Below are 26,639 nucleotides of genomic sequence, written 5' to 3'. Positions count from 1 at the left end.
AATGAAGTGTCATCATGATGAGGTCTGTTTATGATACAGAGAACCCACCCCTGTCAACTTTACACACAATCTATATCTGACCTAAAAACATATTTGCACAGGTACACATTTGTTTAAAATTACATATACATGGTGTGGCTGAATTTAGCCATGTCTCTGTCCAAATGTGCTTTTCCTAGGAGCTTGCATTCAAAAACGGCCACTTCTAGCACTTTTTAATGTGCTAAACAACATTGGATCTTCATTAAATTTTATACAACTGTTCCTCACATATCTACCCACATACCAATGCATTTTCGTTTGTCTAGCTGAAACAGGGAGTTTGTAATATTAATAAACAATGGGGTTTTGCCCCAGAACATCACACAAATTCGAGTTTGGTCTTGAATTAAAGGTACATTTTTTAAATTAAAGCTCTCAAATTTATACATTTCTGTCATTTGATTACAAAGAGTTATCAGTGTTTTTGTAAAATATATATTTTACTTCCAATTCAATCCTCAGAGTGTTGAGGTCCGCCTCCAAGACTTGGGTGGGTCAGTCCTCTGGGCAGGCAGGGCTTTGTTGACATTAAACAGACAAAATTAACATCTTCCTTTCAGAGGAAAGGGTCCTTTGTGTGGTCTCTGGGAAGCTCCCAGCCAGTCTGCCTTCTATCAATCAAGAGGTCATGTGAGATTCTAACTCCTGGTGTGAAGCTCTTGAGGTGATAGGGTTTCCCAGGCTTCAGGCCTCTGGGAACAGCATGTGGCTAATTTTTAATTAAAATGCAGCCTTTGAAGTCAGCTAAGTCAAATCCCTTTGTACAGCAACTGCACTCAGTTCTCCAGTCAGAGTTTAGACCGCTAGTGCCGCCTAGAGGATTTTGTTGGCACTGCATGCAACTTTGGGATTTTCTTGGATTAATGCATTCTAAACAGGAATGGTTCTTACATGGTAGTAAATCCTTGCTTAACATTGTTTTGATGGGGCTCCTTACAGTAAGATGGTTATGTGGAACCCCACAAAAAGGGTTGAATCTTTAAAGTCGTCCAATAAGTCACGATTTCAGCAACTTTTTGACATCAGTAAAAGTGGATTTTGTCAACAAAGACCTTTCTTTACACTGGTGGGTGGCAAGTTAGGTAACCATTTTGGTGTGCGCACAACTGCGCAGCTGTCCTGGATTCTGGGATGAAATGATGGGCGGCGACAGCGCATCCCCATCTTTACCCACTCCAATTATTTATTTTTGTTCTGGGGCAAAATGATGGGCAGCGACAGCTTAATCCCCATATTTACCCCGTCTAATGATTCCACATGGGTCAAAACAATGGTTTCAGACGACTGTGCGGGTAGTCCAATGGTGGTTTTAGGCAGCGTCCTTCTGTGCCCATAACATCGGCAAAAATGGGTGGCAGCCTATTCTTCCTGCATTTCCCGGTGCATTTTCTGGGAAGCTCTGGTCATCATGATGTTTTCATGTCAGTACTGCACAGTTTTGAGGTAGGGCTAGGATGCATGGGTAAATACATCCCACAGGGCGCCCTCCTACCAAAAAAGAGCATGGTTCAAATAACCTGTTCTCTGGCGAGTGCTCCACGAAGGAGGGTCCACAACCACGTTTTAGCTCACTCCAACGTTTAGAAAGGAGAGATATCCATTTGCATATCAGTCTGGTCCACCCAAAGGGACAGCCCAGCACAAGTACAAAACCCAATCACCCACATCCTAATATTGATATACAAAAGATGGACTCTAAGGCTTAAGTGTGTGCGGTCTTCAGATGACATGTAGGATGTCAGTCCTAGGGTAGTTTGGGCAGGATGCACATGATGACTCACCAAAGACAAGGCCTCGATACCCAAGAGTGCCAGAAGCTATCAACACCATTTTTTAAAAACAATAATTTCAATACCAGACAGAATATCCCATACAAGCAACTCAGAAACAAACTTAAGCACATCTCTTGATACACCAGTTAAAATGGGTAATATCAATGTTTCAGGCATTGGTTAGAAACCGACAAAAACGTACCAAGCGAAAACAGAGACTGCCCCCATCTTCCTTGAATTGGGTCACTGGTTGAAATGGCCTCTGTGCAGCCTATTGCCTACACAATGCTGGGGCCAAAATTCACTGAGCCTATTTAAACGATTATATTTGGAAATGCAATTACATAGAGTTTCCAAACACAAGTGTTTTAAACTGCAAACCTTGTCACATTTACAATGGGGGATATACAAACAAAGGAGGTATTTGCTCAACTTAAGATACCAAGATGTGGTGTGAGCTGTGTCTTTTACCAACACGCACTGCATTCAGGATTGCAATCAGTCCAAAAGCTGTAACATATTGATTTTTAAGAATATGCAGGCTAAAACCAGTGTTTCTTCCCTTTCATATTGCTATAAAGTTCACCTTAGTGTGATAGTGCACTCCAAGGATCCACGACGACTAGTCGTCATGGTTGCCGAGAAACTTTTCCTGCAGGATAAAAGACTAATGATAAGTACTAAGTAGCCTGCAGTGGCAGAAGTGTCCCCAGAAACGTGGTGGGACTGTGACCTTGGGGGATATGATAGACGGGGCATAGTGAAACTTGTCTCAAAGGGTTAGGGCAGATTGACACCAGAGAGGGTGGAACAGGCACAATAAAGTGTGCGCCCTCTATGGCGTTTTAGGCTTTTCTCTCAGTTGGTCAGTCTGGTTAAACATTTATATATGGCACCTACTCGCCAACCCCAACTCTGCTGGTATCCATACACAACACCTTTTGAGCAGATGCAGCTTCAACAGGCACCTGAAACTACAAAGAAGTGTGTGTTCATGAACAGAGTTCGGTAATTTATTCCAAAGCCTGGCTCCCAAGACTGAAAGTCTTACCTCATCTGGTGTGACAGAGCCCCAGGAATAAATTAGTCTGTGATCCCCATAAATCAAGGTTTCTCTCCTGGGATGTACTGTGTGATGCTAGGCTTAAGATAGGCACGAGAAGGGAGGGGGAGAGAGGAGAGAGACTGTTAATAGTAAAAAATAAAAGTATTGGAACGGCGCTCCGAAAAGTTCCGGCTCACTTCCAACATCTATAACACAGAAGAAGCATGGTTTGATGGGTCCTATGAACAGAACTCCCCCACTAGAAAACGTACGCCACTTCACCCCATTAAGCAAGTGGAAAGGCACTCTGAAACCTCGCATTGTACGACTAGGCTTGCACTGGAGAAAGTATTGCACAGCTACAAGACATGGCAGGCTCAAGGTCTTGGGTCAGAGACATTGTATTGTTGAACAATTAGCAAAATTGTACTGGTGCCAAAATCACAATGAGGCCAGCAGAGAAGTAGACAAAGGCAGTCCTCTTGAAAGTATCAGTTATGAATGCTTATTCGGCCCTATGCCCTTAAGCATTCGGATTTTGGCTCCCGCTCTCTTTACTGCAACATTTGTTCTTGGCAAGGCTGTATTTATACTTGGAACCCAGTACTGAATGTCTGCGCATGCTGGATGCAGATGGGTGTGGAGGGGGAGGGGAGAGACTGATGAATCATGGCTGGTTCCCCAAAATTCCCACGTAGAGATGAATTTATGAACGCGCATTTCTACACACTTCAGACAGTGTTTTTGCATTTTTGTTCAGCTCTGCCGAGTCCAAATTTTCTGCAGACATGCTATGTTTGAAATAAAACAATGGACTAAGACAGACTGATTATGGCATGCCTATGAAAAGAAGTCTTGTTGCAGTCATTGCCATCCAAGCAGAATAATGTTCAAGTGTGTATTTCATGCATGCCTATTTAGGAGCATCTTTATCATTGAAAAGGCAGATGTTATAAGGGCAGATGTTATAAGGGGGCAGCTGCAAAATAATCAACAGAAACCATGTTGAACAAACAATTCCAGTTATTTATGGGCCACTAACAATCAACAAAACATGGAGAGAAGCCTGGATATAAAAGGAAGTAAAAGATATGCATGTTCATATGAAGGGAATAGAATAACTGAATACATTTTAAAAAGCAGCTAAACACATACGGGTCAACGAGTTACGGTGTTGGAGCAAAGACTGGGGGACCTGGAGGATCAATCCCGGGAGCAGGCGGCTTCTCTGCTGGAAGTCCAACAGAAGGTCCGTACCTTATCGAATCCGAATGAGATCTTGGAGTATAAAGCAGGAGGACCTGTAAAACAGGGCTAGGAGAAATAACCTCCAGATTAGAGGGATCCAGTCATCAGTTCAAGACTGGGAGCTGCCAGAGTACTTGGGGGAGCTCTTCCAGTCCCTTCTCCCACACGTGGAGGGGCCACAGTTGGAGCTCGACCGTACCCATAGACTGCGCCCTCAAAGAGGTCTAGACCTGGACAACCCCCCCAGACTTCATTACCAGGGTCAATTTTTACACCACAAAGCCGCAGATCCTTTCGGCGGGTCACTCAAGTGGAATTGATGTTTCAAGGCTCCCCCCTGCCGATCTATCAAGACCTGGCGACAGCTACAATGCAAAAGTGGAGATCCCTTCAGGGGATGGGGAGGGGGATGACGGTTCATCAAAGGACACTCCCACAGACACAGAAGATCCCCCATCGAAGCCAAAATTACCTCCATGGTCTAGAGTCCAAGGGGCTGGAACCTCAACAAGCTACCCGCTCCCTCCTAAACAGCAGGTGCCGAGTGATACCAGAGTGTAGCCTCCATGTCCTGCGAAAATGGCAGATAATAGAATTTCAAGGAACAGAAGTTACGATGGCAGGATGGGCTTCACACGGCCTGAGCCTATCCCCCAAGATCCCTTGTGGTGTTACTGTGACAGTTTGTGGCTGTTGGACAGTTCGGAGTCCACAGTTTGGACTCACTCCGCATAGTTTACAGTAGAGTTTGAGTTATAAAGTTAAAACCTTGGTTGGAGCTCATCTACAGCTTTCTGCAGTCTTGAGATGGCGGCCTCCGCTCACCTGACCCGGCCCGCCCCTCCCCTGCCCTCGATGCCAGTGGAAGCCCTGGATATACCCCACCAACCACTAAACTTTGTCTCATTAAACATTAGAGGCCTGAACTCTACAATGAAAAGGAAATCCATTCTAAAGCGATTGAAGGATTTGGAAGGTTCCATAGTATTTCTTCGGACTTCGACCACCTCTGTAGCAGAGACTTCCCAACCCAGTTCTTGGCCTCGGGAGGTACTAGAAAAGGGGGCTTGTCTATTCTGCTGGCGAGGGGTGTACCGTTTGAGGAGTTGGACACGATCACTGATCTGACAGGTCGATTCGTTGGGATAAAGGGACTTCTCTATGGCCAGCTATACTCCCTAGTGTCTGTTTATATTGGCCAGGAGCCTTTTTTCTGAGGGCGGACAGCTTCTCGTCTTCTCTTTCTAGAAGGCCCGATAGTGATTGGGGGTGATTTCAATGTGGTTCCTGACCCAGATAAGGACAGAACCTCTACTCCGTCCCCTAAGGACTTTCGGATGTTTCAGAGTATCTTACATCTTTTGAGATCATTGGGGGTGGTCAACACCTGGAGGGTCCTGCACCCGGATGACACAGATTTCACGTTCTTCTCCCAGGTTCACCGTCCTTCCTCTGGAATTGACTTGATCCTGGCTTCTCCCCCAAATACTGTCCTTTACAAATCAGATAATTATTGCCCCTAAAGTTCTCTCTGACCTTCCCCCGCTATGCTTGCAGTTTAGAACCTGTCATGACGGTTATACAACCCAATTTTATATGACATGGCCGTTGATGAATTGGCCACAGCCCTTAAACTCTACTTCCAAGAGAACCCTGTAGAACTCACCTCTCTGGCGATTGCCTGGGATGCCATGAAAGTGGTCATTCGTGGTAACCCAATCTCACACTCAGCAGCCTACTACAGGTGAGAGAAACAGGCAAGGGAACGCATGGAATTGGAAATCTGTGAGCTCAAGAGTAAATACAAACTGAGTTGTACACCCAAAACTCACGCTGCCCTTCGTATTGCCCAGAACAAACTAGAGGCCCTCTACGCCCAGAAGACGGCACGCTCTTTAACAGAAGCGAAACAGGGCTATTATGCAAAAAGCAATACGGCCAACCAACTCCTCGCCAGGAAATTAGCGCAGGTAAAAAGGCGGAACTTTATCATAGGCCTCAAGGATCGGCATGGAGTCACTCAATATGGGGAGCAGGATAAACTCTGCCTGGCACAGCACAAGAACATTTCGCAGAGGCCATGGGGAAGTCCGGCCAGACGACGGCAGCACAGAGGGGATATGTGGCAACTGCGGCTCTAACGCATCTTTCTAATGAAGATATGGAGGCACTGGAAGACCCTATTCCTCAAGAGGAGGTGGACCCCGTTATTAATGCTCCATCACCCAGGGCCCCTGGCCCAGATGTTTTCTCCCCCAAGTTTTACAAGATCTTCGGTGCTCAGCTGGTTCCCAATCCAACAGCCCTTTTGAATTAATTTGGTACAATAGGGAATGTGACTTCATCCATGCAAGCCTGGGCTATGATCTAGATTTTGAAACCAGGTAAAATGCAAAAGAATGTGCCTTCAACAGACCTATTTCGCTGCCGAACATTGATGTCAACATTTACTCTAAGGTCCTGGAAAACCGGTTAACCCCCCCCCCCCCCACCTTCTCCCTACTCTAATTGACACGGACCAAACAGGGTTTATAGTGGGGAGAAAGACAGGGGACAATATTAGACAGCCGTTGAACCTTATTGAATCATCTATGCAGAGTAATGGAAAAAAGCCTTATTAGCGTTAGACACAACCAAGGCCTTTGATAAAGTGGACTGGTCCTTTCTGCACCTAACATTAGAAGCATTTAATTGTGTTCCCCAATTTAGGAGCATGATCATGGGCAATTATTCCTCTCCGAGCACCTCCTTACAAGTGAATCAGATGCGGTCACCCTCCTTACCTTTGACATTTGGCATTCGTCAGGGCTGCCCCCTTTCTCCCCTCTTATTTGTTCAGCCTTATAATGCAACTGCTGGTCCAGCACAACCGGCGTAATAGCACGATCCAGGCAGTGGAGACCCGGGTCGCCTTACATAAGGTGGCTCTTTATGCTGATGATGTGCTTCTCACCATCTCTAATGTTCAGTCATCCCTTAAGCAGCACTTCAGGAGCTTCAAACTTTTGGTGGCGTTGCAGGCTTTGAGATAAACTATGGGAAGTCAGTGGCCTTGGGGGTGGGACTAACTTTGCAGGATCTCTCTTCCCTCCGACATATATGCTCGATTCATTGGGATACTAATGCAATTGAATATTTAGGGGTCCGGCATACGGCTTCCCCAGCGGACCTCTATGCAGCTAACTTCCTCCCTCTCCTCAAATGGCTTGAGATGGATCTAAATAGATGGTTAAGCAAGCGATATCCCTAATGGTCCGAACTACGGCCGTAAAAATGAACCTGCTCCCTCGCCTATTATACTGTTGTGCCTCCCTCCCGGTGGTTATCCCTAAAACAGCTTTAGATCAATTACAACAAAGTCTTTATCTTCATCTGGCGGGTTAAAAAAGCTAGACTCCTGAGAAAAGTTATGATGGGAGGCGCTCGACTAGGGGGTTTTGGGGTGCCTAATCTACGAAAATACGCAGAGGCTGCTCAATTAATACATCTAATCACCTGGTCATCTGGAGCTCCACCCCCAAAATGGATGGAGGTCGAGCAATCACACTGCCCTCTCCGCCTCATATTCGTCCCACATATGGGCATCTACAATGGCCACTGCTTTCCTTGACAAAGGTGACCCTGGAAATCTTGGACGAGGCCCTAAAAGGGAAGAAAATACCAAGGGGTTTGGGTCCACTCTCCCCTATATTTGGCAACCCATCTTTCACTCCGGGTTTGCCCTCAGGGGCATTCAGGAATTGGAGACGGGGGGTGGCTGCAAACGTTAGCTCAATTATATCTGGGAGGACAAACCCGCACTTTTGAGGAGTGCAAGAGTAAATTCCACCTAGCTGAGGCGGACAGGTTCTCTTACCTCCATTTGCAGCACTGGATTACAAACCCCGAGATTAAGCAAAAAACTTTGTGCACGTTGAGCCCGCTGGAGCTGACAATCTGGGAGGAGGGGAGCAATCTCAAAACTATATATGCTCTTGAGGGTGGATCTTTTAACCCCCCCCACCCGCAAACCTAACTTTATGCCGCGATAGGAGACAGATCTAGACCAGCAGTTAGACAATACAGAATGGTTAGACATCTGGTCCAGAGCCCAGTCATCCTCCAGGTGTGTTACAAATACTGAATGTGCCCTAAAACTTCTATTTCGATGGTAATAGTCCCTGACGCAGATTCACCACTTTCAGACATCCATCCCCTCCACCTGCTGGCAAAACTAGGGGCACAAGGAACATATTTCCATATGTGGTGGAGCTGCCCCTGGGTCCAAGTGTTCTGGGAGGTAATTGGGGGCTTGATAGAAGACCTAACAGGAAGCAAAATCCCGATGTGTCCCAAAACCATACTGCTGGGGACCCCAGTGGAGGGTGTTTATCCAAAGACCGGGGCTCGTGCCAAATTATTGACAGCTGCTCTTAGCGGCACGCATTATCATTGCGCGACATTGGAAAGCCCCGGAGGGCCCAAATATGATTTTATGGTGGGTAAAGGTTTGGGATGTGCTGGTCTCGGAGAGAGTGACTGCAGCAAGGGAGGGAAGCTTCACCTATTTCACCGGATTTGGGCACCCTTCTTGAATATGATGCCAAATAACCAGCCCTGACTTTTGAACCACGGCTGGCACGGCTATATCTGCGTCTGGTTGGGTCGAGATGGAGAGGATGAGGGGTGAGGACTGCTTGTGCGGGAGGGATTGGAACGTAATGGGGTAAGGGGTGCGTTTTATAATGATTGTCTTGACTGTGATGTTGACCTCTCATGTTGCTTTGATTTTGTAGTATGCTCTAACCATTTAATAAAAATATGTAAAATAAAAAAAAACAGCCAACTTCATCCAGCGAAAACATATGCATGAGCTCTCCTCTCCTCAACTAAGATTTCATCAATGCAATTACTTGCACAAACCAGCGAAACCAAGGACTCGGACTGTATATTTTACCTTCAGCTCGCATAGCTAACCCCGATTAGACAACTGCAAGAGCCAAACCCCTAAACACTAAGGCCCATAACAGGGAGTAATGCCCAGCAGCAGAGAGCCTTCTAGCCGCAGCTAAAGAATGTGGTCTTGTGTAGCGCACCTCTGCCATGCTGGTGGCATGTGGCTCCACAAAAAAAGAGGGGTGGTGGTTTGTGTGTTAGCGGGATAGAGTGGGTGGCAAATGCGACACCTGAGGTGTTGATGCATGAAGGCAGATGGGAGCCAGTATGATTCTATGTTTGGGTATGTGATTCATCTGCAGGGGATATCCCAAAATCAATCAAATAAAAGTGGGGTGCGTGTGATTAAGCTGAAGACGTGAGGTGTAGCATTGCTCTGTGGACGTTAATACGGCATTTGTGGGCAGATAACTACTTTACGCAAGCTAGAATGTGTGAGTAGCGTAAAGTGATATGGGATGAAGAGAGTTAAGTTAGTTGGGGCAAGAGAGGAAATTGGGATAAGCAAGGCCTACAGTTAGGAGTTGTAATGTAGACTGAACCGTTTGAGTTTGCCTGTTGATTCGGCGTGGCAATTTTGTTGTGCCGCTGCCCATGCGGATGCAAAGCGTACTGCTCTGGTTTCCATATTATGGGAGGGGCAAGGAAGACTGGCCTAATTATGCCATATGGGAAGGCCAGTGTGTGCCGCTTTCTAATAATTTATTGCACATGTCAATCTATTTGTGGGGCACACTTCTGTACCAGCCACAAAAAGCCCAGTATCTAGCAATACACCAAGCACAACTGGATTACACAGGACTAAAAGTACAATCGGAATCCTGCTGGGACATGAGTAATCTTTTTGCAAGCATGCTCTCTTAGGGACAGGGCCCAAACTCATGAACTCACTGCCAAAAGCAAGGAGCGAACAAGGCATTGTTATCCACAAGCCCACAGGCAAGGGAAGTAGATAAGAAATGGGGTTGGAGGCCAGAGAAAATGCATGCGAGAGAGTAGGAGAGTCAAAGGAAGCACATACAACCCAGTCCCCACCAGGGCATTACTTGACGCAAGATGCATACGTAAGGGAAGGTGGGTGGAGTAGGACAGCACTCGATTATGTAGGGTGGGCAGTGCTTGTGTGGTGGCAAGGCATGGCCTAGACATTAAAGAAATATCTGGCTGGCATACACCCACTGTGCGCCCACTGTGTGCCGTTGTTTTGCAGAAGTTAAAATATTTGGTGGTACTTTGCTTCAACAAAACGACTTCACCAGGAAGTAAAGAGGTATAAAGGGGTAGTGGTACGGCATAGTTAGGGTTGGTGGCCAAGTTGTGACCCCCCTCTCCTCCATTTTACAAACAAATAAAACAAAAAAAGTTGTTTTGTCAAAGTAACGTACCACAAAACATTTTAATTTTGCAAAACAATGTAGAACCGCTCCAATACATGCTAGAATGACCACACATTACCTATCGTAGGCATATGATGGCAGTACCCGCATGTGATGTGTTATATGTGGCGAGAGACCCCAGTTATATGAATATGAAGGCAGTAGCTTGCAAAGGAAAGGGCGGGTGTTAGTGGTGTAACCTGTGCATAAGGTGGGGGCAGAGAGAGGCCTGCCTTCGATGGCTGGGGGGATAACCGACATGGCAATTTAGAAACTGGCATAAGGGTGCAACTAGGCAAATGTGAAGAAGGCACGTTAATGTTGAAACTGAGGGGACAATCTGTGGGAAGTAGAATCGCCCACAGCTGTGCTTTGGAAAGGCTGTAGAAACTCCCATGACCATTTTCTTGGAGCAATGTATACACCAGCATGGCAATGTGTGCTTATCTGGAGCGATATCAACCTCGCCTGGGAATGTGTAAACTAGCAAGTAGGCACAATGAGTGGAACTCCAGCAGATTTAAGCCACACCGCTGGCAAGATGAAACAATGATCACCCCGGTATTAGCAGCAACCTTCACACTTGAACAACACTCGGATATTTGCACCAGCAGAAAATCAGAATGCGATAGCACTGTAATTCTGGTTTAATTTTCGGGAACAAGTACAATTAATTGGCACTGCAACAATTCTGAGCATTTTATCTCTGGGTGAATTATTTAAAAATAGTGTAAATTACATGGACATACGAGTTATGGCTGGCGTTTCTTTAGCAGGTAAGATATGATAGGTTATGTATAACACGCTTAATACGCAGAGGTTTCTAAGCGCGGACCTGGGGATCGAACGGTGATGCTCCGTGTCGTCTTGTTTCCAAGGTGTGCACGTTGCCCCGAGCTATCATCCCGAGACGTCCCAGTACTAGCACGTAGCTTCTCACTGTGCTTTAGTCATGTGGTAGAAACACAGGACACACAGCAGACAAACAGTTACACCAGACAATTTCTTAGATATATGTGCTGCTTCTGAAAAATGCTCCAGGCTACCGTGGCACACCTGGCCTCTGATGTGTTAGAGTCTCTAAAGTCTTATTGCAACCAGGCAGTTTTCAGAGTCTACCTGAACTTTAGTTGATCCTTTACAAGCCTAAAAGCAGACTTCCATGAATGTGAACCTGGTCACTTACTGCAAGGAAGAATCTGCATTTGTTAGCAGATCTTGGGTTCCGTGATACAGTTTAGCTAACGGGCAACTTTCTTGGGTATTTGTATCATGTTGGCCAACAGGCTTGGTTGGTGATGCATAGCAGTTGTACTGTGATCATTCGTTCTATTAGGTGCCAATTGAGGACTTTTGATGCCAAGACAATGCATTCTCACTTTTCCAGACGCAGCACTTATCAAGTTGTGCAGTTTCTGAGATACTGGGGCAGTTACATTTGATTAAGGAGGCCTAAAAAAATGCTGTTGCAGAACCCAACTCAAATTAGCATTTCGGCACCAACAATGTCTACCTAGAGTCTGCAATCAAGAAGCGAAGACACTTCTTGTGGAGGTGGAGTTAGAATGCACGCAATCCATGTCGCTGCATTCACCTTGGAAGTTAAGGAAAGGGTACATCAAAGATGAAGCCCACATCTTTTTGCCAACTGGGTTATGGTTGGAGAAGTCTCTCTCCAAATACCGAACTGCACTGTTTGAAATTTAAGGTGTTTAAATCGGTTGTGCCGAACATCAGTATTTTGATCTGCTGAAGCAATAGCCCCTTGTCCAGGATCCAGTCATGGATTTTGGTCTATGACATTGTTATGTTACATTGGTGGGGAAATCATGACTTGCATATTATCCACTTTGGAACGGCAAAGTATTTTTACAACAAATGTGGCAAATGGTTTAATTTACCAATAGAGCCGACAGCGTGTGAGGGCACTGGCCTCGTATGGGACCTGGCAGGTGTTTGTTTGGGCTATCTGCAAGGAATTGGTTAATTTTGACTTCAATTTAAAGTATTTCGGAATGATGCAAGCCAGCAAGAGTATTCTGTGTTGGGGAGACTGTATAGAACAGGGGGGATGGCATGGGGGCTTCTGTTCATGCATTTCCTACTGGCCTTTAAAAGCCAAGGTGTTTATCCAATATTGTGTACTAAAAAGCAGCATTTGCCCCCATTTTATTGAAATGTCCTTGCTGGCTGGTGTTCATCTTACCCACCCGCCAATGACAGTGGCCATGCGAGGACTCAGGATGACTTGCATGGTGCATTTAACCCATATGTTCTAAAATTCTCAAGTTGACAATTTATTCAGGTTCACTGCTCGGTTATAATGTCAAAGATAGACTCCTTCTGCTCATCATGTACTCTTCCCCATCAACAGTCAACCATGTGCAGGCTTCAACACAATCATCAAAAGACACAAATCTCGTGTTGCTGTTCTGGTTTCAGGGTTAGCAGCAGCGGCTGGAATTCCCAAGGAATGGCACCGAGCCGGATATCCACAGAGCTGGTTGGCCACCCTTCAAATTCTAACAGTCAGACAAAGCAAAAACAGCCAAGGTACAGCTAACTGAAATGCACAAAATATGGCAACATTTACATGCTTCCAATTACATACGGAGCACAAACGTTTGGCAAGGAATAAAGTATTTGTTACACAAGCTTTGCAAATCTCATTTACAAGTCAAAAGTAGGATGAACAATTAAATGTTTTTCACAAGTATATCATGACAAGAGTCCAATGTGTATGGTCATATGTCACGCCCAGTAGGTACTCTTAGCACAACGCCCAGCTGCCACTGTACGCTGAATGCCATACACCAGCATCTTTCCTCTAGGCACGGCTGCAAGCCATGTGCAGCAGGGAGTTTCAATGTGCCCGGTGCATGGCTGAAGCCCCCACTCCTGGAAAAGATATTCATAGGCGTGACCTCAGATTGCTAGAGTGTATCATAACAAAACAAGAATACAATCACTTAACATACATTGCCCGTTCAGTTATCGTTGATATTCTGTAATAAAACTTTGGCAATTCACTGAGAGATGAAACATTTTGCTGACGGGTCGTTCCGATTAGCCATCGATTTTAAAAACCTTAGACATTAAGTGAACCAACTTTAGTTAAAAGTGCACTTTTGTTGTAACACAAAACCTAAAATCACTACCTGGCAAGAAAACCAAACACTCCACCTGCATTTTTCACCGTCACATATGACGTTCTTAGGAACTGCTGTATCCTCTTCAACCAATCATTTCATTTTCCATGCTTGTGCATTGCTGAACTCTCCACATACTTCCGCTGCCGCTTTACCGTACCCTCCTCCCTTTCCCCACCATAAGGCAAGACAGTGCAGCTCTTGCAAACTGTTACCAGTTCTGAGTGAGTAGGGATTCTCACGAACAAGAAATGGTTGTTCCTAACAAGAAAATTAGGAACTCCCGTCCCCTGCACACTATCTAGTATCTGAATAATCGGAGCAAAAATTTAGTAGTATAGAACAAAGTTCATATAATTCATTTAGTATAGTTTCATCAATAAGAAACAGTTCAACGAGTGAGAGCACTATAAACAAAGCAATCTTTTCTTTTTTGGGAAAAACACAGTATTTTATTATACACAAAAGCCCAACACGTTTCGAGTAAAACTCTTCTTCAGGGGCAATACAACAATTCTTCAAATTTCTAAAGAATAAAAATAGAAAGAAACACATTTTAGTATATCATTTATAGCTACAATTTGATAATCATGAAGATATTTCATAACAGATGCAACCACTTTTGAAGAGGAGAAGCATACAATTTCATAACAAATACAGTCACTTTTTGAGAGGAGAAGAATAAGTTTATAAACTCTCCCAATGAGCGGGAGTCTACCCTACTTAAGTAAATCAACCAGGATGCACATAGTAATTATTCAATTTTGACCACTCCTAGTGGTCTAATTTCAACATTAGAAACAGGGAGCAACATAGAGCTCGCAACTCAAAGGAACATAGTAGCTATTTAAGGCAATCATCACATTCACTGTAACCCAACAAGGTATGGGAGAGAGAGATTATTGTCAAAAGATCTCCATCAGTTTAGTCAGTAAGAGGAAAAAGAACATCACTTACCACAATGTGTGGATGTCAAGATAAAGATGGAGACTAAGAAGTTCCAATATTCATCCAAATATCACAATAGGCCAACATTTCCGGTAGTGGACCAATACCTAATTCGTAACAAGCAATAATAATTGAAGTCAGAGGGAAGTGCTACAAGGTGAGTAAATAATTTAAAAGTAATTAAAAGTAAGAAGTTCCCAACTTACATCCACCAAAAGATGGGGCCCACCGGAAAGTAAAAAAAGTTTGCAAAAAGGATCTCCTATCAGCGTCTAGCTGTGGAAACAGAGTATGAAACAGAGTATGAGTTTCTATAGCAAAACCCTGTTCTACGGCCAAAAATCATGAAAAAGGATCATTGAGTACTTACAAATTGTCAAGAGACCAGGTCATACAGGAGCCATGTAGGAGTGCATCCTGCCGGAGGAGGATGTGTTGCTCCTATGGCAGTCTCTCTTAAATACCCTACGGCGTAATGGGGTGCGCACGGGAACACTGGGAAGAAGATACCATTGAAACAATATGCTACGTGTGATTCTAAAAATGTTGTCTATGCTCTACGCTGTCCATGTGGTAAATACTACGTTGGTAATTCCACCAGAAAAGCAAAAGAGAGATGGACAGAACATAAGTCCAACATCCGCACCAGAAATATCAAGTCACCAGTATACAGACACTTTAGAGATCATCAGCACACAGTCGCACAAATGCGATTTGTAATACTCGAGGTTATACATACACTCACTAGAGGAGGTAACCTACAGAAATTACTTTCCCAGAGAGAACTTTTTTGGATTCACTGCCTTGACTCCCTCTCTCCCCTCGGGATGAACGATGACTATTACCTGGGTCCTTTTTTTATAAAACACTCCCCATTACATTCTCATCCAAGGTGTAGGGATGTTTACATCTTTGTGAACTAACCACGTTTCTGATTACTTGGTTGTTTATTTTCTGGTCCTATGTTTCAATTGGTCATGCCTACATATAAGACTGTACGTCCCTTGGTGGGCAGGAAATTATTAGTACTATTGTTATAAAGACACTTGTGACTTACATACCCTAGGACTAATACACCCTAGGGCTTCTAATTATTTCCCTCTACTTTCCTCGAGTATCTCATCTCTTGAGATAGTCTACATGCTTCTACCTAACTATCCGACCTCCTTTTGCCTATAGGAGCCGAATATCAAGCTCACTGTTTTTCTTTATTTCACTTCAAATGTGTACTTGGGAAATTAATATTACACAGGTTTCCACTCACTCTTTGGGTTCAACAGGCGGGTTTTTTCATTATTTTCATTTATTTCTCACGCCAATTTGCTGTTACACATATGGCATCATAAAGAGGACGACTCAGTCTTCACAATACATACCTCCTTTCTACGCAAGCGCTGAAGCCATTTTCAGCTCTAGCGCCACTGCCTAGTTGTTTCTCTACTTCTTTTCTGACTCCGCCACGCATCCTCGCGTATGGCGTCAGACCTATGACGGTACTTTTTCCTCGGCCGCACGTGCACACTATCCCTTGCTGTTGCGCATGCACCCCATTACGCCTTAGGGTATTTAAGAGAGACTGCCATAGGAGCAACACATCCTCCTCCGGCAGGATGCGCTCCTCCATGCTCCTGTATGACCTGGACTCTTGACAATTTGTAAGTACTCAATGATCCTTTTTCATGATTTTTGGCCGTAGAACGGGGTTTCGCTATATAAACTCATACTCTGTTTTATACTCTGTTTCCACAGCTAGACGCTTATAGGAGATCCTTTTTGCAAACTTTTTTAGTTTCTGGTGGACCCCATCTTTTGGTGGATGCAAGTTGGGAACTTCTTACTTTTAATTAATTTTAAATTATTTACTCACCTTGTAGCACTTCCCTCTGACTTCAATTATTATTGCTTGTTACGAATTAAGTATTGGTCCACTACCAGAAATATTGCCCTATTGTGATATTTTGATGGATATTGGAACTTCTTAGTCTCCATCTTTATCTTGACATCCACACATTGTGTTAAGTGATGTTCTTTTTCCTCTTACTGACTAAACTGATGGCGATCTTTTGACAATAATCTCTCTCTCCCATACCTTGTTGGGTTACAGTGAATGAGTTGACTTACTGACTAAACTGATTGTGATCTTTTGACAATCTCTCTCTCCCAGACCTTGTTTGGTTACAGTGAATGTGGTGATTGCCTTAAATAGCTACTATGTTCCTTTGAGTTGCAAGCTCTATGTTGCTCCCTGTTTCTAATGTTGAAATTAGACCACTAGGAGTGGTCAAAATTGAATAATTACGATGTGCATCCTGGTTGATTTACTTAAGTAGGGTAGACTCCCGCTCATTGGGAGAGTTTATAAACTTATTCTTCTCCTCTCAAAAGTGACTATTTGTTATGAAATTGTATGCTTCTCCTCTTGCAAAGTGGTTGCATCTGTTACGAAATATCTTCATGATTATCAAATTGTAGCTATAAATGATATACTAAGATGTGTTTTTCTATTTTTATTCTTTAGAAATTTGAAGAATTGTTGTATTGCCCCTGAAGAAGAGTTTTACTCGAAACGCGTTGGGCTTTTGTGTATAATAAAATACTATGTTTTTCCAAAAAAAGAAAAGATTGCTTGGTTTATAGTGATCTCACTCATTGAACTGTTTCTTATTGATGAAACTATACTAAATGAATTATATGAACTTTGTTCTATACTACTAAATTTTTGTTCTGATTATTCAGATACTAGATAGTGTGCAGGGGACGGGCGTTCCTAATTTTCTTGTTAGGAACAACCATTTCTTGTTCGTGTATATCCAACCTAGATGCCAAGGTTGAGTCTTTGCCCCCGCACCTCAAAAATTCCACATTTCATCCTCTAAAATGCTAAAAATACCTCTCTAGGTACTTACCAGAAAAGCAGTAATATAGGTGTGCACTGGTGTTTTTTCCGTTTTGTTATGAGTAGGGCTTCTCAGCAGTACAGCGTGTGTGCCTTATTCTAGCTTCCACCAAGCACTGTTCGAGCATAAATATGCAGATCACTCTTCTATTCAAGCACCAGTCAATGTTTCCAGTCCACTGTAGGACTCTTAGTTAATATATAAAATGCATTAGAGTACCAAAGTATTGTGCTTTTCTACAGTGTCATATAATGGCGCATGTCACCGAAACCCTGCAGTGGCCTTTTATAATGCTAGATCGAACTTGGCCTTCGAGTAGATAATTGCCAGGATTCTAGCTGAAAGACAACTAATTTGCTCCAACCCAATATTCTTGCTATTAGGCAAAGGCCGAATACTTTGTCTCCTATGAATTACACATTGTCCAACAGCATTCGTGGTTAAAGTCTGTGTTGAAGAGAAGCAGTGGTGAAGATGAGGGAGAGGGGAGCAGGTATTTTCCAATAGGTAAGGACTGTGGGGAAACTTGAAGAATTCATAAGAGTTAGTGGCAATCAGTAGGGCGGAGATAAGTCAGCTCTATGCCAGGGAGAGTAACATGCCCCTGCTTAAGATGTCGCCTAGAGGAGCTTCACATTGAGACAGTGCTCCAGTTGCCCTGTGGGAAATAGATGTGAGGACTTTGATCGACCTAGACAGACAATTCGGGCTCTGTTGGGGAATTGGTAGAAGAGGCGAGAGAGGGACGTCAATGTTTGGAAATTGGAAGACTGGCTGCAACAGCCCGGTGCCTATTCTAGGTCTTTAGGGCTGTGGCAGAGTCAATTACACGGTGGGTGGTAAAAGATGCGATTTCCCCTCCCCTTCCCTACTCATGTTTATCTCTTGGAGAAACTGCTTATTAGTAAATCCCTCCCTTACACTATTGGCCAGTCTGCCTCAATGGAAAGGTGTCAGCGATGAGAGTACCTTTTGGTGAGGACCAGGCGAGAGAGCGCTCTGCATCTGCTGGTGTTGTGTGGTGGAGTGCTGAAGAGTGAAAGGCCTAGAAAAAGTCTTGGGCCTTTGCATCCTCTAGTGTGGTGGGAGGGAGGAGAGGTAAGGAAACACTGCCCAATGGCGACACTCCCCAACAAGCACCTTCTTAAAGCTCATCAATTTTGGCCAGATTCAGCCACAAGTCGAGCTTTGTGAGGTTTGATTTGTCACCATCGGTTTCTCTGTGGAACCTTCCTGTAAGTATCTTTGCCATTATAAGCCATTATGCCCTGGTGGTAAGGAATGAGAGTTGAAAATGCTTCTTCTGTTTTGTCAGACAGCCAAATTGCTGAGGCCAGACCCACAGACTGTGAATGCTTCTTGAACACAGTAAATGACTGGCGTGACCACAGCACTGACAATCAAACAGAATCCAAGGGCAATGCAGAACACCACAGCAATATTGTTGAGGCAGTTTTTGCCGGTGCACAACAATGCACAAAACTGAATACAGGTAAAAAGACTTTAGCATAAAGCAGACTTCCAACTCTTGACTTGCCATTCATGATCCAACTTTATTTCCTGGTGAACCCCATCCCTAAAGGAACATTGGTTGCACTGCATAAAATGTAGTTCAGTGTGAAATCGTGTCCTGCACGCTGGATGCCAGAGCATGCTCAATCCAAAGGATAACTATCCTAAATGTGCCACATCCACCTTAAGATGGATTACCTTTTGCCCTGCACAGATGGTTACCATGTAATGCTGAGACAGTATTAGCACTGATAAGGTTGCAAGTGAGCTGTAAGGAAGTAGAACACTAGGTTTCTACCTCATCTACTTGGCAACATGTTGCCATGTGTGCACAACTCAATGACAAATGCATACTGCAATGCACACAGCAACCTGGCACTTTGCATATGGAAGCTGGTTACTCTGTCAGAACTACAAATTCAGACACCTCTGTAGTTCTGCAACAGCCCTCCACATCAGCAGCTACAACCAAAAGCTCTAATTTTGAACAAGAACTTGGTCCCTCCCCTATGCTCGAAGCATCCTCACTAAACTCAAAAACCGAGCATCACCCAGGATTCGGTTACGTCCAGCCTGCACCTAACCCCACCGTGGATTTCGAATCTGCCTCAAGCTAAAAATCTTTTTTTCTGTGAACTCATGGTCTCAGAGTCGGAGTGACGCAAACCCCCTCGTTTTTTTCTGCAATCCATTTCAGAACTCTAGAGCATCAGAGAAAACGACCACCACAGACAATTCAAAATGATCTGCTGAGCTGAGTTGGTGCTGAGCTGAGTTGGTGATGCTCCGCCAGGGGCTGAGGCTCAATGTAGGGATGCAGAAGCTACACGGCCCACATACCTTCATGCAACCACAATCGCTCCAAGGGTGCAGCGTTTCCCTCAGCAACGCTTTGCTTGCATGGCCTTCCTGTGAAAGCAATGGCTTACAGCAGAAAAGACTGAAAGAAAGCGACCCCAATGTGAAGTGAAGTGCAACCATCCGTACGTGACATGCCCCGTGGGTTCTGCTTGCATGGGGCATGTGGTGTAGCACACAGTGTCCTGTAATCGGAGGCTTGGCATGACCGCACTGGTGTGTGTGGAGCCTGCCCGTGTAACCTTCACTTGATCACACAGAGGGACAAAGCCAAAGCTACAATGTGATCTTCAGGGGTACCACCTCCAGCCGCGCACATTCGGGGAACGCTCCACTGAAGCCACAGAGCAGCAGAGATGTCGGCGTCTGCTGTGTGCTCTTCAGAGAAATGCTCAGAACATCGCAAGTGGCAGCACAGGTGATGGCACAATACACATTTCAAATTTCATTTTTGTGATTGCAATCATTGGTCACCATTCAGTTCACATGAAGGTGAATAATTAAACGAGAGTGAAAAACGTGCAGCACACACCATCTGTTGGCTTATTAGTCACCTTGTGCAACTTTTCAAGCTGCAGCCAACGCCCCATCAAGACCTCAGACTAAACAAACAGTTCTTAACCCGAGAACAAATACGATATTAAGAATATAACTCATTAGGGTCAACTTTACAGGTGCAGGCAAAAATAAACGTGTTTTTACTTTTGCAGGAGATCTTCGCAATCAAACGCCATGCTCAGCCCCCCCCCCTCCCAACCTTACACATTTACACCTCTTCCACTTTCAGAAAAACGTTCGACTACGTGCAGGGCTTTCGTGCAAGCGCTATATAAATAGCAAATCATTATCATTAACTAATCAATGCCACACTATCACTCAAGCTCATCACGTGATGGGTGGGGCGTGGGAGGCAGCTGGGACTACAACTTTCAAGCCCCGCCATGCCACCATTTTAACTCCTGTGGCTGAAAGCGGAGTGGGGGAGTGGTCTCAGCACAGAGAGGCGACAGCAGTCTTTTTAAGACGGCAAAGGCAGGAGCCTATTTAAGTTAAGAGGATGCCCAGAAAGTTGAGGGAGAGGAAGATTTGAAAAAGCATTGAGGCGTAAGCACTGGAGGATGTAACACGGAATGGAAGATTACATCTATGTCACAGAGGCACCACCCGCCAACGAGAGACTGCACCTGCCGAACTCTGGTGAAGCACAGGTCATTTCAAAGACAAAATCCCTGGCCAACTCCACCGGTTTCTTACCAATAACCACTTTAGTTAAGAACACGGTGTCGCGACCATTGGCCCACGTCTATGGATAAGCCCCCTCTACTCATTGAAAAGAAAGGGTAGATCCATCAATCCCTCAGATGCCTTAAATTCAGAAATTCAGAACTGCACAAGTCCAGAGGATTCCCAGTTACTACATGCATAGGGTTGAGGGGGAGTGGGGTCAGCTCAGTGGTCGAAGTGTAAAAAGAAAAGTAGTGGAACTAGGTTCCTCACCCCACCCACTTTTCTGCCCACTCCCCCATACTCGCTGTCTCTTAGGGAGAATTCTCATTTCTGTGCTAATTCCCCTTCAACCTTAGAGATCCCCAGCTCTTTTGCTGGACTTAGGACTTTTGAATTGTTACCCTGGAGTGAGCCAAACATGTTTTTTCACTCATGTGTTTTTACCTGATTTGGAGTGTTTCTCTCCACTGTTTTTGGAATCAGACAAACTTGATAGGCAACTACTTGGTGACACACAGCAGCTTCAGTGCAGTATCCCAGAGATTTCGCTTAAGGTTGAAATACCTTACAGTAAAGTGAAATTGACTTTACTTGCCTTTTCTCATTGTAGGTCCAGCACCCACCATCTTATGTGGAGTGATGGGGGGGTTACATAGTAGGCCCTTATCCTACATTCTCATGTAACATTTTTATGTTACCCTCACTACTGTAAATGGCTGGTGGCAGTCGTTTACATGTTCCTACTCTTGTGTTATTCCAACACAGGCTGAACCCTCTGCTGCAGTACAGCACCCATGGGTGACTATTTTGTGAAAATGGCCCTGGTCTTTTTTCGCTATTTTCTGTTTGTGAGGTCTTTCTTGGGTTTTACTCTGTGCGTCGAGGCAGATTTCAGCCCTTTGTTCATTTTGCCTTTGGCAGGCTTCAGCCCTGAAGCCGCTTCTGGCTCCAGTGTGTCTAGAAAGGTAGAATGTGAGGGAGGTTCCCGAGACTCCTATGCCCTTTGTCTCTAGGAATGCCTGAATGCAACCAGTTCTGATTGACTGGCTGACTGTCCTTTCGGGAGTCAACCTCAGATGTCTCTAAGCAGGGACTGTGAGTCCCTCTTACTGTGACTGTGCCTCTACATCTAGGATTTGAGTGAATTAACACCACTGAGATCAATGAGGTAAGGGAATGGCAGAGGGCTATTAATAGGACAGTAATGCACCTGGACAGCCAACAACTTTAAACACTTTCAGTCCAAAAGTGCCATATTGTAAATCTCGTAGAGTCAACAAGTCACATACAGTTCAATTACAATCCCGCAATGGGAAAGCCAATACCATTTGTCTTGCTTATGTCAGTGGAGCCTCAAATTCCACAATACATTTCATACAATAATTTAAGGGCCGGAATAAAATGTGCACCACTAGAAGTGATAACGAACAAACGGACACACTTCACCAATGAATGTTCTGTGAATCCTGTACATGCAGGGACTCCTCCCATTAAATTAACAGCACAGGCAAACAATTACAACTATCGCACACATCAAATCTTCACCTTTCAGCGAAATCAATGCCAGAAACATACCAAGATTGGCTAACGATGCCTTCACTGAGCCAGATGTACAGTCACACATTTGCCAACTAACACTAGCCAGACTTCTAGGTGTTTGCTTTAGCCATACTTGGCCACTCATTGTCATTGCCGGCATCAGACAGGCCTCCAAGATATAAGCTACGTCATGCAAGACTTCATATGTCATCGAATCAAACTTCCCCGCCCCCTCGCAGTGGCATTGTTCATAAGGTAATGCATCTGACTGGACTCTGGCACATTCGGTTGCCTTCGTCAACCACTCTCATACTGTATATCTTGCTTTACATGTGTTCATGTGGCACATTAAAAAAACAATGCATCCAAATTCAACAGCACCATTTGGTACTCTGCAAACTTAAGAACTAGGCTATGAAGTGTTAGTACTGCACCACATCAGTGCCATCGCACTCTCTGGCATTTAATAATAATGGGAAGCCGAAGTGACTCTTAGAGGAAAGACTGTCTTTTCAGCGGGACGGTACATGGTGTACAGCAAAGGTACTGTTCTGACCCACACAGAAACCAAAGTAAATTTAAACTCCAAAATATTTGATGACATGCTTTTGAAGGGAAAGCACTGGAACACAAGACGCAAAAGAATTGGTTAACTCTGGGCCGGCATGTGCAAGGTGTCCAGACTATTTACAAAGCCAGACAGATGCTGTCATTAGGGTATTTTTAGGAGACGAGGAACACTTGCATTCAAGCAGTGTGCTTCAGTATGAATGCAGATCCGAACACAGACTGCCTTATATCCTTGACGCATAAAAGCATGCAAGCAGATCGCTGCTCCCACCTGGTGAGCCAAGAAACCCTGGGCAGGTAACAGTTTCCTCTCCATTGATGGTAGTGGTTAGTTTCCGTGCCAGAGCCCAAAAGGCGGATTTCCGTCTCTTCCCTAAGGGCGCTGGCACGCATGTAACCATGTATGGCTTCTACACAGGACTGGAGTGCACCTGCTCCTTCGCCCAGACTTGCTGGAGCAGCCACAGATCACACACCCTACTGACTCTGAATGGGCTTGAGTTATTCGCTTAAAAGGGAGGGCAGGACCTAGCCCAATACCTGGCTCGCTCACAAGTGTAGGACTGCACCAGAGGAGTGACCAGCCAGGAGGATCCAGGTCTTATTCTGCAGCTGGAGACTCTGCTTGCCAACAAGAGGCGGCTATAAAGCAGGAGAGCACACTACAACCCAGAGCCACAAAAGAATGGAGTTTAAATTGACTTCATTAATTTCGTGCGACGCTCGAATGCTGCCTGCGGGCCTCCGACAGAATTCCAGCTAAGATCCAGCAACAGTTCTTTTAGCGTCGGCGTAGAATCTCTTCAGCCATTCATTTTGGGTGCCTCTGTACTATGTATACATTTCAATTACTAAAAAATAACGAGTTAATGATTTAGGACTACAAAGGGTGCGCAATGAAAACTAACAGAAGCGTTTCTCAGCACACTCTGGGGGGTTCCGAGACCTTTTAATGCAGTATCAACAAAGAAAACCCATTTAAAATGCACTGTGTTTTCAATCAATGCAAAGCGACTTAAACATTCTTATAGACTTCCCGAGAAAGGCAGACTCCATGGTCACGCCACGTCAAGCTGACAAGCGAGCACATTTGCACATCAAATAATTAATGATGGAAATAATGCATCTGGGTCTAGATTGGAGCGGAAAGCATCACACCTAGCTCGAGAGCCGCTCTCAGAGGATTTATATCAATCTGTGGGAAGTTCCAAAACGCAACCCCTATCAGAGCAGAATGCTCTCACGCTGGAGAAGAAGAATCCGATTGAAAGGACTAGGCTCCCTTTACCCACGCGTCCAAATCCTCACAGTAAAGGAACTGAGGCACAGGGCGGTCAGGGATTTGCTCAGAATCACACACTGTTCTGATCTCTTGCACAACTTAGCTACTGGACCACATTAGTTCTCTTTACCTGGGGGGAGAAGAAAAGGCATAGACTGGACTAGAGGGGGAGAGCGTGTTAACTCTGGTAGAAGATAGCACACGTTATACAGAATGTGTAAACGAGACAGATATTGCTGCTGTCCATTCAGTTGTGAAGAGGGAAATGTACAATACACAGTGTGTTTTCACCAAACAAGGTCCAGATCTGCTGCACACATTTCTCAGCAGAAAACACATACTTCTTATTAAGGGCAGCAACTTTTCTCTATGCCTATGAACTGTCCTGCTATGCCTGCCCTTTCAGGCATAATGAAAGCCTTAGTTGCAGGGACGTTTAACCCAACAAAACCCCTGAAATTTAGCTAAACCCACATTAACTCAGCGCCCCCGGTTGGGCCGCCTATGACCACAATGACATCACAGATCACATCACTGATGACATGACCAATAACATTACAACAGCATGGGCTTCAGCCATGGTCAGTGTGCATGGGCAAATATGGTGTAACACATGAATGGGTACTAGTCTATGACACGGGTCACACCCATGTGCACAGAATATTTTAAAACACTAACAGGCTACCAACCATAGATTGTACCCTTTACCAGTGGATGCAGGCTTCAACCGTGTCCACAGTATATTATATACACTGATCAGGCACTAGCCATGGACTTTAGCACAATACTGGCCAGTGGCCACAATCTTTGACTTTGCATTATAACATATAAAAAGGCCACTGGCCATGACCTTTGACCCTGAGAAGTTTGTACATCTTTTGGCCATGTCCACTGTATATTTTAAAACAATAAAATGCAATAAGTGACGGCCTTCGGACGTGCCCACTCCGTATTATACAACACTAACCAGCCACTAGCTATGGCCTTCGGCCATGCCCACTGTATATTATATACAGTAACCAGCCATGGTTTTCAACAGAATACTAGGCAGGGGCCACGGCCTTTGGCTGTGTCGACTGTATATTCTAACATATTAATGGGCACCAGTTCTGGCCTTTAGCCATGGCCACCGTCTACAGCTTTCAACATTGCCCACTCTATATTTTAAAACAGTGATGGGCTACTAGGCATTGCTTTTAACCATGCACATTGGTATTTTTTAACATTACCAACCACTAACTATGGTCTTTTGGTGCTGGCCAGTGATCCAAGAATGTGTCATGGCCAAGTCCACGGCCTACATTATTATGGTAATCAAAGTTTTCATGAGCCAACTTATAAATTATGTTATGTCTAATTCCATTGAGGGCGGGATGACATTTGTGATGTCATCTTTGATGTCCTGGGTGTTAGTCTTAGCAGTGCACGGTGGTGGCGCGAGTTATGGTTGCTTAGCTTACCATAACTGGCTAATTTCAAGGGTTTTTCGGTTTTACTTGGAACCATAACGTCCCTTTAACTAAGTTTTTTTCACTGAATTTCATAGGTTTTTAGTAGCGCAACTTAACCATAACGTCCCTTTAACAAAGTTTTTTTCACTGAATTTCATAGTTTTTTAGTAGCACAACTTAATAATGACTGACTTTATATACATGTCATATGGAACTGACTAGATCTCTTCTTATGAACTTGATGTCCGTGAACTTATTTAATGTTCGCGGACAGGTTCAGAGAACAGTACCACTACCTAAAAACTGTGGGAGGGGTGTGGGGGGGCATGTTTGATTGTTATATCATAATATAGGAACATTTAACAAATTCAAAAAGCAGCACACAAACACATTATATATAGTAATACATAAGAAATGTAACCCATATATGTAACACACTAACCATTCATTTAAATACAATATGTTCTGAAATGGAATATACCACAAGAAGATAAATTGGCTTCCAACATAATTACCTCACAGACACAACAGAACTGAGAACAAGACCAGACCCACTGAATACATAGGACTTATCTTACCAGAAATAGTAAGTGTACTTCATTTTACTCATATATTTATACACTTTCTGTATTAGATTAAAAAATATATTATCTTTTTTTTTTCTCACAAAAATGTCTAGTACTCTGGAATGGCTAGAGGACAATTTCCCACATGAAGAAATGTCACAAGATAGTGAAACTAATGGTAAACACTTTATAATATAAACCATTTATTTATTATTTTTTTAT

General features: G+C 44.3%; 1 protein-coding gene across 14 annotated transcripts in view; it reads right to left on the bottom strand.

Moving 5' to 3' along the window:
- The window catches only part of PLEKHA5 (pleckstrin homology domain containing A5), a 1,790,419-nt gene that overhangs the window by 1,627,807 nt on the left and 135,973 nt on the right, over positions 1-26,639 (bottom strand). The window contains exon 4 of one of the 14 annotated variants that reach the window (XM_069628413.1): positions 10,473-13,316. The exons of the other annotated variants lie outside the window; for them this stretch is intronic. Within the exon in view, the coding sequence (XP_069484514.1) occupies positions 13,163-13,316 (154 nt within the window). The 3' untranslated portion in view covers positions 10,473-13,162. Of the gene's footprint in view, positions 1-10,472; positions 13,317-26,639 lie in introns of those variants that run through there. 14 annotated transcript variants of the gene reach the window in all.

This window comes from Ambystoma mexicanum, chromosome 12, assembly GCF_040938575.1.
Source record: "Ambystoma mexicanum isolate Mex_15411 chromosome 12, UKY_AmexF1_1, whole genome shotgun sequence".
Lineage (NCBI taxonomy): Eukaryota > Metazoa > Chordata > Amphibia > Caudata > Ambystomatidae > Ambystoma > Ambystoma mexicanum.
This window is presented reverse-complemented; position numbering and strand designations above follow the sequence as displayed.